This window comes from Armigeres subalbatus, chromosome 2 (genome assembly GCF_024139115.2).
Source record: "Armigeres subalbatus isolate Guangzhou_Male chromosome 2, GZ_Asu_2, whole genome shotgun sequence".
In the NCBI taxonomy this organism is placed as follows: Eukaryota; Metazoa; Arthropoda; class Insecta; order Diptera; family Culicidae; genus Armigeres; species Armigeres subalbatus.
Genome location: NC_085140.1, coordinates 305147696 through 305163766, shown reverse-complemented (window position 1 = coordinate 305163766; position 16071 = coordinate 305147696). Strand labels below are relative to the sequence as shown.

The 16071-nt window shown below is 37.9% G+C and overlaps 1 protein-coding gene across 2 annotated transcripts in view; it reads right to left on the bottom strand.

Moving 5' to 3' along the window:
• Positions 1–1160: 1160 nt before the first annotated feature.
• LOC134212537 (S-adenosylmethionine decarboxylase proenzyme-like) overlaps positions 1161–16071 on the bottom strand; it is a 47961-nt gene continuing 33050 nt past the window's right edge. The window contains exons 3-7 of one of the 2 annotated variants that reach the window (XM_062690498.1): positions 8049–8589; positions 7889–7981; positions 5110–5130; positions 3807–3962; positions 1161–3589 (exon numbers count right to left, since the gene is read on the bottom strand). In XM_062690498.1, the coding sequence (XP_062546482.1) occupies positions 3452–3589; positions 3807–3962; positions 5110–5130; positions 7889–7981; positions 8049–8589 (949 nt within the window). In that variant the 3' untranslated portion in view covers positions 1161–3451. The remainder of the gene's footprint in view (positions 3590–3806; positions 3963–5109; positions 5131–7888; positions 7982–8048; positions 8590–16071) is intronic. The other variant, XM_062690499.1, reaches the window with a different exon arrangement.

Sequence of the window (16071 nt, the reverse complement as noted above, 5' to 3'; positions counted from 1 at the left end):
AATGTCTTCACTTGTCATAAGACGAGTTAATACAATCCCATTGAATTCCACCACTTAATTGTATCTTGACAGATACGTATTTCGACCTCAACGGTAAGGCCGTCTTCAGTGTCTCGTACTTGACTCGACTTAGTCGAGTGACTCGAGAAGTCGAGTCAAGTACGAGACACTGAAGACGGCCTTACCGTTGAGGTCGAAATACGTATCTGTCAAGATACAATTAAGTGGTGGAATTCAATGGGATTGTATTAACTCGTCTTATGACAAGACAAAATTCCAGTTTTCGTGGATACCGAGGCGATGGTTGTTATAGTTCACGATCTACCCACAACGGTGAGCCATATTCCCGTACAAGAGTATATGCTCAAGTATGGGGAAGTGAGTTCTATCCGGGACGAAACACGGATGCTTTTTTTCGGGGATCTCAAACAATGTCCATTATTTTCATTACCATTGGAGAATACAATACCATGGTAACGTACTATAATCAGCCGTAGGTGTAGTCAGGCAACACACGCTGACAAAACATGTGCAGAATCGAACACCAAAACTGCAACAGTGACCACACCACTATCCTCAAATGACGAGTCGACCAGGCCGACTTTCCACCGATAAACAATAATGAAAATTCATCATCGCCTCCAACTATGAATAAAACCGCGGCAGAAGAACGACCACAACATGATGACGAGTGGACCGACGTCGAAGACAACGCATCCTATTCATCGTCCGAGTACAATAAGGTAACGCACAAACGCCGGCGATCGAAGCGAAGTAGAGCGATGGAAGCAAAAAGTACGGATCAGTGTTACCTCAACGCAGATCAAATCGAAATTGTTGAGAAAGTGAAGGAAATTTTATGAAATAAGAATGGAAAAGAATTTTGGGAAATAAAAATGACTGCGGTAGGCCGCGCATGTGGCCAGCATGTCGTAAAAATACTTAGTGAAAATAGTTCTCGAATTCGATCCGGCTGGCACAAGACAGCGAGCAAAGTGGAACCGATCAGGTGAAAGACGGACCATATACAGAATGCGTAATTGGCGAAGTGCAACCATGGATTTAGAGTATTTTATTGTGTGCTGAAAATCGAATTGATAAAGACGATATCATGAAGAGATTGTGCCAATAGATTTCGGATAAATAAAGCATCACAATAGTTCCCAGATACCACTAATGGAAGTCTAATGTAATCTATTTTGCAAATATAGTAGAGCCAGAAAGTATAGAAAGAGTCTAAAACTAAACAAAATGAATAATTAATGATAATTATTACTAATGCTAACGTAATTAGAATTAAACCCCTAACATGTGTTAACCAAATTTGTGCGGAAAAGACATTGAACTTACCGATAAGGATTACAAAAACCAACCACTCATATCCAATTCGTAATTCAATCCTAGCTAATCATTCCAATTATCAGGTTTCCTCCGCCGAATCAATTGCCGTCGAAAAATATACATAACGGAACAATCCTTTGTAAGTCTCCTAACGCTTTGCGCGCATTCCTAACACCCCATCATCATAGCCTAGTTTAGATCCTAAAACCTCTCGCTCCTACTGCTGCTGCTGATACTAAATTAGAAACGGTTTATTTTACTTAACTATTTCAATCATATAGTTAACTTTGTTTTATCTGTGTTTTTTGTCAATATGTAAGGAAATATTAATGAGCTTTAAGTTTTCATTCAATATGTAAACCTTCTTACTTTTTTTTGTTTTATCGTTTCATCAATCTTGATTTTTATTTTATTTAGACCCATCTTTTCATATCGCTTTACTTTTTTGACTTACTTGCTACATATGTAATAGTAATGTTTCATTTTTAAACTTCTTTTATATTTAATTGGCTTTTCAGCTCATTTGCTTCTTGTTTAAATCTTGTTACATTTAATGTTATTTGAAAAAGTCATCATGTGTCATATTGGTTTAACGTCATTCAAGACAGACGTTTGATTTTTGTATCATCATTTTTTTTTTCATTTTGGGGAGTTTGTGAGATGTTTTTGTATGCGGGATTTGATAGTAAGGAAATTGGGATATAAAATATTACGACCTTCTGTTTTATTACAGTTAAATCTGCGTTTGTATGGGTTTGTTAAAATACTTTGTATTCTGTGTTTTTCTTTTCAATATGTTTTCATGGTTGTGTAATCTTTGAAATATCAAGTGTTGATTTTCTGAATCTGAATGGATCACTTTTTGCTACGAATACATGTCCAATGATATTAGAAATACGAATATAATATTTTCAACGAGAACCTTCTTAGTCTGCGCAATCCTAATATTGAGAATGTTGGTAAAACTGTAATCTACAACATTAAGTAACTGGTTGTTTTCATTAGCGATTGTTTTATATAGTATCTTAAATTGTTTGATACCTTGGTGGTGGTTCTCTCGGTGGTGCTGGTTACATTGAACGATTACTACATCTTGCTGTTTATGCTGTTGTTGTCTGTAGCTAAACTGATCTAGAGAGAATGTGCTCCACCACCGTCTGTTGCTAGAAATTGCTTGTAATTCTTTGAATTTTTCCACTGAAATCTCCTTCGTACCATTCTGTTTGTCGCGATTGGCGACGCTAAGGATGTTACTAATATTGAACGGAACAAAAGACGACCGATATTGGAAATGCAGCACATCGCATACAGTTACTGCAGCGATTATTGCAATGATGCTTACTAACAGTTGGACAGTGATCGTGAGATCGATTCCGAACCGAGAATTGTCGCTACAACATCGACTGAAGAAATCATCTGGAAAAGCATTGCTCTGCATTCGCAGAGCGGAACGCAAATGCGAGATGATCGATAACTTGTTATTATCAAAGCAATAATAATAACGGTGAATGTGGAAATCGAGAAAGGCATCAGAACGGAAGAAGGCAACAGCTTGCCGCTCGTTTGCCGCGTGGTAGTCAATTTCAGGAGATCTTGTTGCGCCACCAGCTGAATAAAACTAGCGGTGAGCATTCCTCAATGTTCAATACAAGTACGAATGATATCAATTGGATCAGTATAATAGAGAAAAGAATGGCTGGAAGGTCCAGCAGCTTTTTAAATTGTCCGCACAACTTTACCAATTGGTCATCGTTTTATCGCTCATTTGCTGAAGATAATCCATGCCGGATTTGTTGATATCGTTGATCGTTTTTCCGTTTTCATTGATTGAATTCATGGCATTGATGTTGTTATTATTGTTATTGATGATGATTTCGCTCTTATTGTATGCGTCAGCAGTGACGCCACAGAGGAAGAAATTTTTGGCAAAACTCAAGGAAGTCAGCACGGGGAAGATGTTGACGAACAAACGGAACAAAGCCACCGAAGAGGATAGGTAGGAAAAGGGAGAGGGACGAATGATAAAAACGTTATTCTTGAAGGGGACAGCGGGAGAGGATGGGAGCGGGGAAGCAGGGTTAGCCCCTTCGGGGGCTAGGCACGGTAAACCTCAGCTTGGGTATTTGCAGTACTGAGCGTAAGTCAGGTCGTAGGTCGGAAAACGCGAAAACTGGATATCGCGACGTTTCCACTGGTCAATGGTGCCCAGATGTTCAAGCTCACGGGACACATTCGCGGCTGGCGATGTCTGAAAAGACAAATTAGGTGTTAAATTTAGGTTTTTAGGGGACAAGTAGAAAAAAATAATGGATCAAAACGAGGAACAGGTTGACCACAGGATTTTAAAGCCCATTCTATGTATTGTAATGCTTAAAAGAGGATAATTCAAATATTGATGAATCAACTCTTTAGCATTCGATTACACTAACTTGTCGAACAATCTTCAACCAAATAATGCAACTTACCTTGTTAGCAAAAACGGTCACGATAAACTTGCCCGGCTGGAAAGTGTCAATCACACGGGCAATCAGATCCCCATAGCTTGAGGATGCAACGTTGCTCTCGAAACTAACGTACGAGAAATCGGGCTCCGGAGTGATGTGGATTGTCATGTAACATCCCTGCAGGGGGAAAAAAGGAAGCTTATAAGCAAATGCGAGATTAAACAAACCTAACATTACAATAACTTAGACAATTAGTTAACAAAAAAACGAATTGTATTGTGATAAAACATGAGCAACAAAAATGAATGTGGGTATTATTATTTAAATTTAGAACCATTGTTCGATTTGCTTCAAATGTTTTCATCTCTATCTAGCATAATCGAATACTAATAATGGAGTACCATTATTTATGTTTATTTGTCTTTAAAAGCATTATCGAACCAGAACTCTCATCATAAAGAATAATCTCAGCCCAAGAAAAATTTACTTCACTTTGTCTACCGTGCCCCAGCACTTCATCTCGGCACGACCTTCAGAAGGACAAGGGCGGGCTACTCGTGATAAAGCATAAAATAAAAGTGGCACGTGCTAAATTGCTTCTTTGGCGCCATCTCCTCTTGCAGCATCGCACTACTGTCTTGTCGTATAGAACAGCGCAGTATATGTTTTCGAATTTCTTGCGATGGTAGCGTTAGAATTGAATTAGGCAAAGTGCAGGGGAGTAGTGAAAACACAACAAAGGATACAGGACTAGAACGAAAGACTTAAATGATGCAAGACATGACAATAAGTGACAACATTCCAGAAATATTTGAATACATCCATAGGAAGGTAGAAAAATTGCTCGACAAGCAAAAAGTCCGTCTATCGCTTATTTAGTTGAATGTTATCAACAATCAAGAAGACGTACTATTCAATTTAATTTTACTACCTCATATAAGAAACCTGTACAGGAGAAATACAACAGTATATGAATTGTAATTTTATTGCTGATAATCATCTTGAATATTGAATTAATGGCTTTTAAATGCAACAAGCATCTACGCCGCTATTCAAATGCGTTCACGAATATCCAAATTGATAACGACTCAAATCGTATTTAAATCTACTAGAATTGATTTAAAAACACGAGTGTGAAGTTCAGGTACTTTCGATTTTATTTAACAAATTACGTTTAATCGCTTCACTTTACAGATGTTAATCAGAAATTTTAAATGCGTTTCCACATATCTCCTTTACAGGCTCTACTTTAAGTACGTTGCGTCAAATGAATTGAATTGATGTCAAAAACACAAGATGTCGAGCGAACAAAAATGAAGCTTACCTCTTTGTATTTCTTTCCACACTACATGCAGTTGATAAGTATAGGTAGTTGGTAGTTGCATAGTTCGAAGACAACACAAAAAAAAAGAAAAAATAGTTATGTGAACTGCTATGTAGTAAAGAGCTGGGTTAAGTATCAAAGTTCACAGAATTAAAAGAGTAAAGAGTAGCATCAATTTTGTCAGATCTTGAACGAACAAATAAACTATGAGACGAAGAACCGGAAAATTATCCTTACTTTATGATAAATTTGCCTTAGCTTTTAATCTCTTTTTAATAATGATTTTGAACAAATGAATATCATTCCTTCGAAACCTATTCTACCGAAAGACATTCAGTGACCAAAAATACTTCACCCATCGTTACCAAAAATACTATCAACAGAATTCCACGATTCGAGGAAACCATACTCGAAAAAAAGAACCACGTCCACTTTTGTCTTACTTCAGAAAAATGAATTCTTTCAAATTAGGGACCTGAGTAGATTAATTTATCAGGAATACCGCAAGGAAGCCAGTACTAGGTACCCTAGATTTTTACTGTACATCAATGACATGACCTATCCTAGTCCGCGAATTTCAGGTGTGGGCGATCTTTCTTCAGTTTTATTCAAATAAAGATTACGACTTTTAGCTAAATTTGCTTCTATCAGTCTCAAACTGGTGTATTATCAACCCAGTGAGTGTGTTTTGTGTCACATTGGAATCATACATAATTTATTTAAAACTCAAACATGCGTTTTATTTATTTAAACTCGTGGAATTTTAGAAACATACATGAATATTATAATTAATTGGATATTTTCCGGCAACTCGGCCGTACGAAAATCATTTTTTTGTTAAATATCTTCCGCAAACGTGACCTTTAAGTGGTCTTGTTGTGTAGGGGTTATCACGCCTATCTAGAGTAGGTTGAGGGTTCGAGTCCCTCCAAGCCACGTGGATTCTTTTTCGCAAATGTCATATCAATTTGTCCATTTCGAAACATGTGCATATGCACAGCCAAGATATGTATCAAAAAATGGATATTATTGTTTCGATTGATTTTGCGATAGTCACCATTACGATACTTTCTTGTAGGATGCGTCGTTTTTCGATTAGGGTGGGTGTACCAATTGTCGCCATATATATGGGTCTAAATATTGCTGCTAGTTCAATTTGCTGCGTGGTTTAAAATTTTTACGCCTAGTAGGAACTGTTAATTCGTTGAACGTCGTTAACGATAGCAGTCCAGGCCCTGTTTTTTCACATATTACCAAAACTGCTTAGGCTGAGTATAACTCTGCAGTGTTTGGTAACAAATTCTACATCTCCCTTGCACGTTGCATACATAATACACGAAGTTCATTGCTTGAAATCAACATTTGGAAGATTCACTGAATTTATCCACCCTGGTATGGACCATGTGATTCTAGTTGTTCTGAGCATTTAGCGCTTCAACTGCAAAATGCCAACGTGCATGCGGTCTACCAGCAAAGCAACGGTCTACCATAAAAAATGGGATTCTCTACCATGGAAATGGGATTCTCTCCATACAAAAGCCACCATTATCCTTTCTCAGGGTCTGGAGTAAGTCTCATATATACTACCCATGATTTCATAGTTGACGTAACGTAACAACCATTGCACTTCTGCATGTGTTTCGAATAATTTAGGGACAAACATCGCAAATTTAAAACGTTTCAACCCGTAAGCCCATAAATGAGGCTTGGAACAAGCAACGTGTGGATGTTACAGCGGTTGAAATGACCTAGTGAAGGCGTAATAAGCTAAACTCGATGAAATTTCGAATGGTTGATAAGTCAGCTATGAAATTATGGGCAGTATAATAGGTGATTGCCATTTTAGGCCCATATTCATTCTTGGGTTAGTCTTCAATCATTCCAGTAATTTAGTGGAAAGAATTTGATTTTTTTATCCTTCTTTGTACTGCGTACGCAAAATGCTCCCCTACTGTGAAATTCTCCGATTTTATTCTTATGTTCTAGTTTGAGTTGAGTTTGAGTTTGATTGACTGCTCGTAGTTGCTACTCCATTATGACCAGATCAGCTGTTCTTGCACAGGGAACCAACAGATGTTTGCTTGGGACTAGCACACATCTTCAATGTACAAGTACTGGTGATCTCATTTGTTAGGCCATACTGGCGCGCCAGCCACGCCAGAATACAAGTCAATGTAGGGAACGAGGAGGAAATGATGATGCAATGCCCACTGCAAGCCGAATATACCTCTGCACTTGCAACGAGTTCATGCGGAATTTGTTGGAATTTTTGGCAGAGGTCCGTCTTGGTTAACGAGCAGCCAAAGTGATAGATAGGAGAAAAGCTACTGATGGAATTTCTAATTGGATGTAGGAAACGAGCTCTATAGTTCATTTCCAATTCTAGCAGATTACTGTTAGAATACTCAAGTTGAAGGTATAGGAATAGTAATGGAAACGGTTTGGAAGTCCATTTCCAGTTCTAGCGATTGCTAGAATTTGAGAAATATAGAGAAAGATACAAAGTAGGAGAATGGAACGGACCTGGGATTGAACCCACGACCTCCTGCATATGAGGCAGAAGCAGTAGCCATATGACTACCAAGCCCGTTTGTGAATTCTCCGATTTTATTCTTATGTTCTAACAAAAATATTGAACTTAGTGTTAAACACTTTTTTACTCTGAAGTTAATTTTAATTTGTTCAACGATCTCATCACTTCGAATTATTTTTGCCTTTCTCGTTCAATAAAAACATTAGTATTCACGCATAGGTAAATGATTGTTTTCGAAATACTTACATTCTTGAAAACTCCATTCATTGAGTAACCACACGGATCGAACAAGTAATCGTCGATTACCATTCCGGGAATCAGCTTATGGATACCAGATTTCTGCAAAAAGATGAAAAACAATTCTTTACATGCCTAACCTTCCAGCCGCAAACAACCGGACACATACCTGCGTAGCCTCCAAGGCCGTGCTGCACACATCTTTGGTAAAAACAGCCATCACTTTCGGGTCCAGATCGGTCATCAGTATCTCGATGGTCTGATCCGGATCAGGTAACTGCAGAGATTCAATCAAATTCATCTTGGCTGACTGATTTTGTAGCTGAGCGAGTGCGTTGCTCATGTTGTGATTAGTATGGTGGTGGTGGTTGATATTGTTGTTCAGCATTTGTTTGTTAGCGGAGCCCCCTCCCCCGCGGCTCAATGTGTAGAGATGCCAGCAGTCACGATTAATCGCGCCCAGGCTGTAGGCGCGTCCATCTTCGAAAAATGAATCCAGGAAGGCGACTTCCTCCTCGAAACCACGATGGGGAGAGACCTGCAATTCCGGCCGCTTGAAGTTCTTGCGCGAGTAGAAGAGATTTTCTATCTCGCCATAGCCGGCGATCTCCGATGCGAGACGTAGCAGCGGTTGCAAGCACTGCAGCGGCGTCGTGGTGCCGCACGTCTTCAGGATCCAACGGCGCTGCGATACGAACATGCTGCTTTCGCTGTATTTTGTTGTCGTTCACGATTGAGTACGGGGGTTACATGTTTGCCATTGACGTCAGATGGGAAATATGAAAAACAGAAGAAAGAATATATTGGAAAATTAGGGCTTGCGTATAGACTGTAGAGTGTGCAGGCCAAAGCGGTTGAGTTGAAATGATGCCAAAAAGACTAAATTAGGAATTTAATTAGTTATTTACTTCCACTGGAATTAGTTTTCTGTTTTCACGTGCTTCGTTAGCGCTACGTATGGTATTGCGTAGTGAATATTTTTGTTCATAAAGTATCAAGCCGTACATTATATTTATCACCTAGAGTAACAAAAAAAAATAACAGAACAGCCAATGGGGTCATTTCTTTTGTATTTTCAGCAGTGAGTCATCGTTCAAAATAATAATCAATCGTCTACGCTGTTTGCATTAATGTGTTCTATAGAATTATAGTCGCTCTCTACACTGTGCTATCCGTGTTTCGTGAAAAGGACACCGTTTCAGGTTTCTTCACAATCCCACCTGACACACGGAAAACATTTCATATCAACATTTATCGTAAGATATCCTCAATTACAAGGTTAAAGGATGTCCGATACGACTTGTGATCAATTAAATCTGCTAAACGATGAATGAGAAATTTTTAGTTGCCTCTTGGTGTGATTTGGCAGAAGCCAGGCTAAATGGCAAGGATACCCGTTGTATTAACACAAACGCCAGAAACCAGATAAAGGCGTGTGAAAAAGATTCTGAAACTTCATTGTTGATTTAACCTGAGGTTGATCAATTGCACTAAATGTCAAAATTTGTCCCAGTTCGTCTAATTCGGGACTGATTTGCGATTTGGGCGTAACTTATTTTGTAAACAAACATTGCTTCATGAATTCCGGAGAATGCAAGCGTTTTCATCCTAAACTAATTCCCTCATCTGGTAGAGGAAAGCTTAATCTATCGGATCCATACCGTGGTTTCCTCATGAAATGCTTGTTTTAGCAGGAATTCGCCTTCCAATGTTTGTTTACAAAATAAGTTACGCCCAAATCGCAAAGCGGTCCCGAATTGTCGTCGTCGATTGCGTCCGACATCATCGTCATCTCAGAGCAGAAATATGGGACATCAACGGAAAACCAGCCACTCAAACTACCGAAGAGCAAGCAGTCACAGCTTCCGGTGATGGTCACCCTGGATCTTTGAATCGTCTCAACATTTAACTATTTGGGTTCGATTTGCGATGTGAGCATTACTTATTTTGTTAACAAACATTGTTTTATGTATTCCAGAAGGCAAGCGTTTACGTACCTGGCAGAGGAAAGCTTATTCTGTCGGATACATACCGTGGTACTCAGTAAATTCTTGCTTTAGCAGAAATTTGCCTTTAATTGCATTTGCAAATTATATTTGCGTATGCTTTAGGCTCCGTCTCATTTGGAGAATTAAACTTAAAAGTGACAGTTCGGAAATTAAAAAAATCACCCAGTCATAAGAATGGCTGGTGCTAGCCAGCAATTCCAATAAGACATCGATGAAAAATGATTCGATATCTGTCAAAAGTAATCTTGCTCTGCGAGCAGGGTTATTTGATAATTATTGAAATGTCACTTTTAAGTTTAATTTCGGTTTAATTCTCCAAATGAGACAGAGCCTTAATAGAAATTCGCTTACCATCAAGTCGGGTAATTTTAATCCTATTATCAATTTTATACCGTATTGACTCAAATCCCCAGCAGACTCATACTCGGAACACTCGTCACATGCACATTTTTTAATCTTTCGTTTATTTTGGAGGCTCAAATTACATGCACATTAATCTGAGATATTTTGTTACTATTGCATAAATAAACAAATTCTCTCGGCAACAGTCAGATCAAGGACATTATAGTTGTCTAACAATGAAATAATGTTGAAATTTTGCATTTTAGTGCATTTAATGTGGTTTTCGAAATTTGGAATGTGTTTGGAATTTGAGACATTTTTCAATATGTGTGTTCGGCAATTTGATACAAAGTTTGGCAGAATAAAATCATTCAGCATTGATAGTTACAATCAATAAAATATGGTTATTTAGCGTTTATATTAACTCATTTGCCTAAAATTACACGCGGCACTCCCCTTGGGAATCGACGCACCGCACTTTTTGCTGTCAGTATACACGATTGGGACGATGGGGAGATAACATGGTGTTTCCTAAGGTGTGGTTGTTCCTTTCGTCTAAGCGCCGCGTGGAATTTCGTGCAAATGCGCTTTTGGGAATATTACGGGCCGATATTCAGGTAGCGGCTTTTCAAGCTGCGTTCACGCCGCGTCCACGCAAGGTACCCATTATCAAATTAAGCTGGACACGTAATTAATAGTAGACAAATAAGATGGGAACAAATAAAATTATTATGGAGGGGGTTTCAAGTTTATACTACCGAAAATATAATAAAAATTTCAACCTTCCATGAAAATTCTTCAAAAAAAACAAGGAAGTTTTTTTTATTTCGTCAATTTATTGAATTATTTTTTACTAGACGAACATGCCCGATCTTGCTCGGGTTGTTTTATTTTCGACCTAACTGTCAATTATTTAGATGATTGAAGCATCGCACTTAAGATCGATTTCAGGTCGAGCTTGATGGTTTTCTTTAGGGTCTATCTCATTTGGAGAATTAAACTTAAAAGTGACAGTTCGAAAATTAGCAAATAACCCGGTAAAAAGAATGGCTGGTGCTGCCCAGCATTTCCAATAAGACATCGATGCAAAATGATTCGATATCTGTCAAAAGTAATCTTGCTCTGCGAGCAGGGTTATTTGATAATTATTGAAATGTAACTTTTAAGTTTAATTTCAGTTTAATTCTCCAGATGAGACAGACCCTTAGAAGTCATGGAAACGTAGTATTATTACATTTGTTCAACTTTTCCAGTGAATTGTTCTATCATTTCACATCGATTAGTGAGATAATCTTGCAATTCGGTTCATCTGTTCGTGAGTTATATTGTCCCAAAGAAAATGCAAACTCATTTATATATATACAGAGATTTCCAATCCCCTTCATTTCTGTTAATTTCCCAAGTGCAATAAATCAAAACGAAACATTGAAAAATAGCGAGTGTTATATTTTGTATTCAACTTTTTGCCTTTTTCGTTTATTTATTACTAGCAGATTCGACGAACTTCGTTTCGCCTGATATTGATTTATTCTCCGATTAGCACTCGAGTTGATGATGATGATGATGATGATGATGATACTACCATCTATAAGGCTATCCGACGTTTAATCATCTTTCTCTTGCACGCGCACGCGAAGGATAGGATTTGTTTTCATACGGAAACGCTTCGGAAGCGTTTCCGTATGAAAACAAACCCTATCCCGTCTGTGCGCGTGCAAGAGAAAGATGATAAACGTCAGATAGCCTTATTGTAACAAAGCACCTGCCGATAGCACTGGCCATATCTGACAAACGATTTGGATCATGATTATGCTATTGTAGGGCCAAAAATGGGTGGGGCGGTTCCATAAGCAAAGACGCTTATGCGAATCCACGGGATGAAATTCTCCTTCCAGAAGAAAGTTCGTACATGCAATATTATAATCTAGCCTTCGTTTCCCATATTGACCCAATAGATGGGGAGAAGAGGCCGGCTTTATCCACGAGATGTTAACAACAGGAAGTTGGCAATTCCACTCTTCCTATCCAAATCGCTTCAATCGGTTCAAATGGTTCTTTTTTTATATAATCATATGCGTTGAATATAATTTATCAATATATACAATGGAATTTTCTCACCAAATTTCTGTCCTAGAAAATTGCAGCTCCCTCGTTCGACCTGAATGGGTGAGATTAGCACTCGAGTTATGCGAAAATTATTGTTTCATTTATATGGAAAACCTCCTTTTCAGAAGGGGAGGGGTTTTGAACCACCACAAAAACATATCTTTCCTTCCAAAACATCCAGATCCATCCCAGATTTGGCTCCATTTGCTTGATTAATTTACGAGTTATGAAGAAATTTTTGTTTCATTTGTATGGGAGCCCCCCTTTCCAAAGAGGGAAGTGGTCTCGAACCATCTTAAGAAGCTTTCCCGGCCCCAAAAACCTCTGCATACAAATTTTTAAGCCGATCGGATCAGTAGGGGAAACTGGACACACATGATCCCCGGGGACACATGATCCCCCCCTGTTTTCTCGAATACTAATCACATTTTTATACCAGTAATATGTGCAAACGAATCCATTAGATAGACTATTAAATCTGAGTAACATTTGATATTAGTTACTTCATGTATATGGGTTTTAGAGAGGTTTTATTATTTAAGCATTCTCAATCCTTTTTTTCTTCAAAGGAGAAAAGTTTAATAACTTTGAATATGTCCAACCAAAACGTACCAAATTTTTACCGGACAAAGTTTTATTATTGTAGAATTGAATAAATTCATTCAAATAACTATTGCTTATTTTCCATTGAATACAAAAAACAAAACAAGATAAATACTCAACATGGACACACTTGATCCCGATATTGCATATATTAAGGCGTTTGTTGTATACCGTCGCATATTATTGTATTGTATGTAACTAATTGATCTGTTAAAATTCTTTTCTAGTTAAAAAGTATAAATAAATTTAATTTCTCTTTAATTTTGTTAATCAGACGATACACGCGCAATTTGAATTTTTCAATAGCCTTATTTCATTAACCGCAACAAAGTGTAGTTGAACATACTTAGTTTTGATTAGTTTTATTAAATACATTTTAACATTATTTTCAATGAAAAAGAGTGTAAATTAAGCTTTAAAAATACTCAACAAATCACAGGGCTTAAAATCAGTATTGTTTGATCTGGTATTATTTTTTTTCCATTTGAACTAGGCGAAGTTTGCTTACAATCACCATTTATTTGTAAATCTTCTTAAGGAATTTTTAATAATAGGCTCATTCAACATCTTTTGGTCAGTCGTTTAAGAAAAAACGCATGTGTAATAATAACACGCCCTATAAAAATGAAGATGCGCGATAGTACCATATTGATGTATGAAGTCATCATCCTGGTATGATCATGGTTGTGGTATTGGTAGTAGCCTGGCGATCTCGATGTACCGTCGTCAGGGAAGCAATGGGTCAAATAGGGGTGAGAATGTGTCACTGTTTCAGCTACTTAGAATGATTGTAGAATAGATTGAATGCATCTGAGGGCAAGAAGATCAAAATATAAAGAAACCTTTTTGAACAATTTAATAGAATAATTAGATCCTAAAATTACAAAGATATATTTATGTATCGATCAACCATTTTTGGTATCATAACTGTATCAATCATAAAGAGAGATCCTCTTGGGAACATCATGGTTGTCGTGATATGACTACTGTCTTTTAGTGTGAATGGTTTGCAGATAAATCATCATCACCATGCCAATTTTGTTGCTATAGCAGACATTCTATCTGTCACTATTACTCTATTCGAGAACTAAAATACTTGCCTTGCCTAATATCAACAATATTTAATTTTCGCACGACTGATATAACGACAGACTATGAAGAATTATTAGGATTTGAGGCTAGACCGATTCAACCTTTCATTAGACTTGGAAGAACCTAAACATGTTCAGCTCATAAAGGGATTTATTTCCCCCTATATGGGGATCAAGTCTCCCGCAAGTTTTGAAAATGCCAAAATTTCTATCTTTCGACAAAATCGGTTTTTTGGTAACTTGCATGAACAAATAATTGCTTCAAATGACGTTTTTGAATAGCTTATAAAATTCTTTATCAAGACCATCAAGAAGCGTGCAAATCTACACAGCAAAAAAATTTGACTTCTACTGGTAATGTAATCAATAAAACTAATGTAAATGCAGATCATGTAATCGTTTTCTCAATGTAATTATGCGTTGAAAATCATGCACATAAACAGAGCATGAATTAAACCGTATAAATACAGCACCTTACCATTATGACTACACTTTATTGAAAACAATACTTTATTCACCCTGAAAATTCATTTATAAACAATTAAGTTTACATGATATTATGTGAACCGAAACTAAAGATATGGCCACGCTTGCGACGATCTCGGTAAACAAAACAAACAATTCCATCAAGGCAGCTGCAAATGCAGCGGGAAACCTTCGTTTTCGACCACCGTCATACTAAAGTGAAGATTTTTCATTACGACTACAAAGCAGCATCCATGATGCTGCATTTCATCGGTGTACTTCATCAGGCGTTTACTTAAATCGATGGAAAAACTTCAAAATCTTGCACTTCATGCAGTCAGATATTCCCCCTTGACGATGCGCATACGCCTACTCAGTGCATGTAACTTCACATCCTAGCCAGAACCCGATCACGACGGGTTCGATACTTTATGTTTGAATCGCCATAACTCAGAACCTGTTACTCTTTGGGCATCGTCAGTTTCAAGAAGTGAAGACGGTAGAGTGGTATCGGAACGGGCTATCACTCCGCGGCCCTAAGTTCGATTCTCATGTTAACCGATTTTTTTTTATTTATATAGCATAAAATAGAAAATGTAAATTTAAAACAACAGATGATAAGTGATTAAAGATAAAATGAAATGGAAATTTCTATCGTTTATCATGCTCCAATTATGTGCATGATATTTGATGTAAATGTACATGATTCGTTCGAACAGTGTATGCATGGTACATCGAGAAATATCGTAAACAAAAAGTGGAGATCATGTGTGTCCAGTTTCCCCTACCAAAATGTGGGTAGCATTAATTCTACGGCCGAGAATTATCACCATGCAGCGTCTGATCAGTGCTTCGATATCATCGTTCTCGTCATCGAGGTGTAAGGTAGCCTTTAAGGCTACCTTACACCTCGGGAAAATTTTCTGCCGGATTTTGGTCCCCGTGCATTTTAAATGGGGCCGGGATTTTGATTTTCCGTGCTCAAATCCCGAAAACATCGCATATGTAAAAATACATGGGGAAAAAATCCGCGGAACAAATTCCCGAGGTGTGAGGCTACCTTGACGAGGTTTTTCGATGTGATCGAAATTCCAGTCGTAAAAGCATAGGAGGCGGGGTACTGGTTGCCGTGAATTCTAGTCTCAAATCAAAAATTGTTGTAAACCCTTCGTGGGACTGCCTCGACTGTATATCCGACGCTGTATATCCCACCCGAACCCGACCGAGTCCGGAATACAGCATATGTTGAAGCAAACTGCAGTTCGCTTTCCTATATTTTAGAAATAGCAACTGCTTTTGATGAGATCATAGTTCTGGGGGATTTTAATCTACCAAACATAACGTGGAGACCTTCACCCAACAGCTATCTTTATTCGGACACCGATCATTCTTCTTTACATACCGGAGCGGTAAAGCTACTCGACAGTTATTGTTCAGCAGCATTAATTCAAGTTAATTTTATCGCTAACGAGAATAATCGGCGCCTGGACCTCTGAATGTCAATACTACTCATGAATCCATACCTTTCGATTTTCGTAAATCCGATCATCGTAACATCGCTGAACTACTCTTCTCC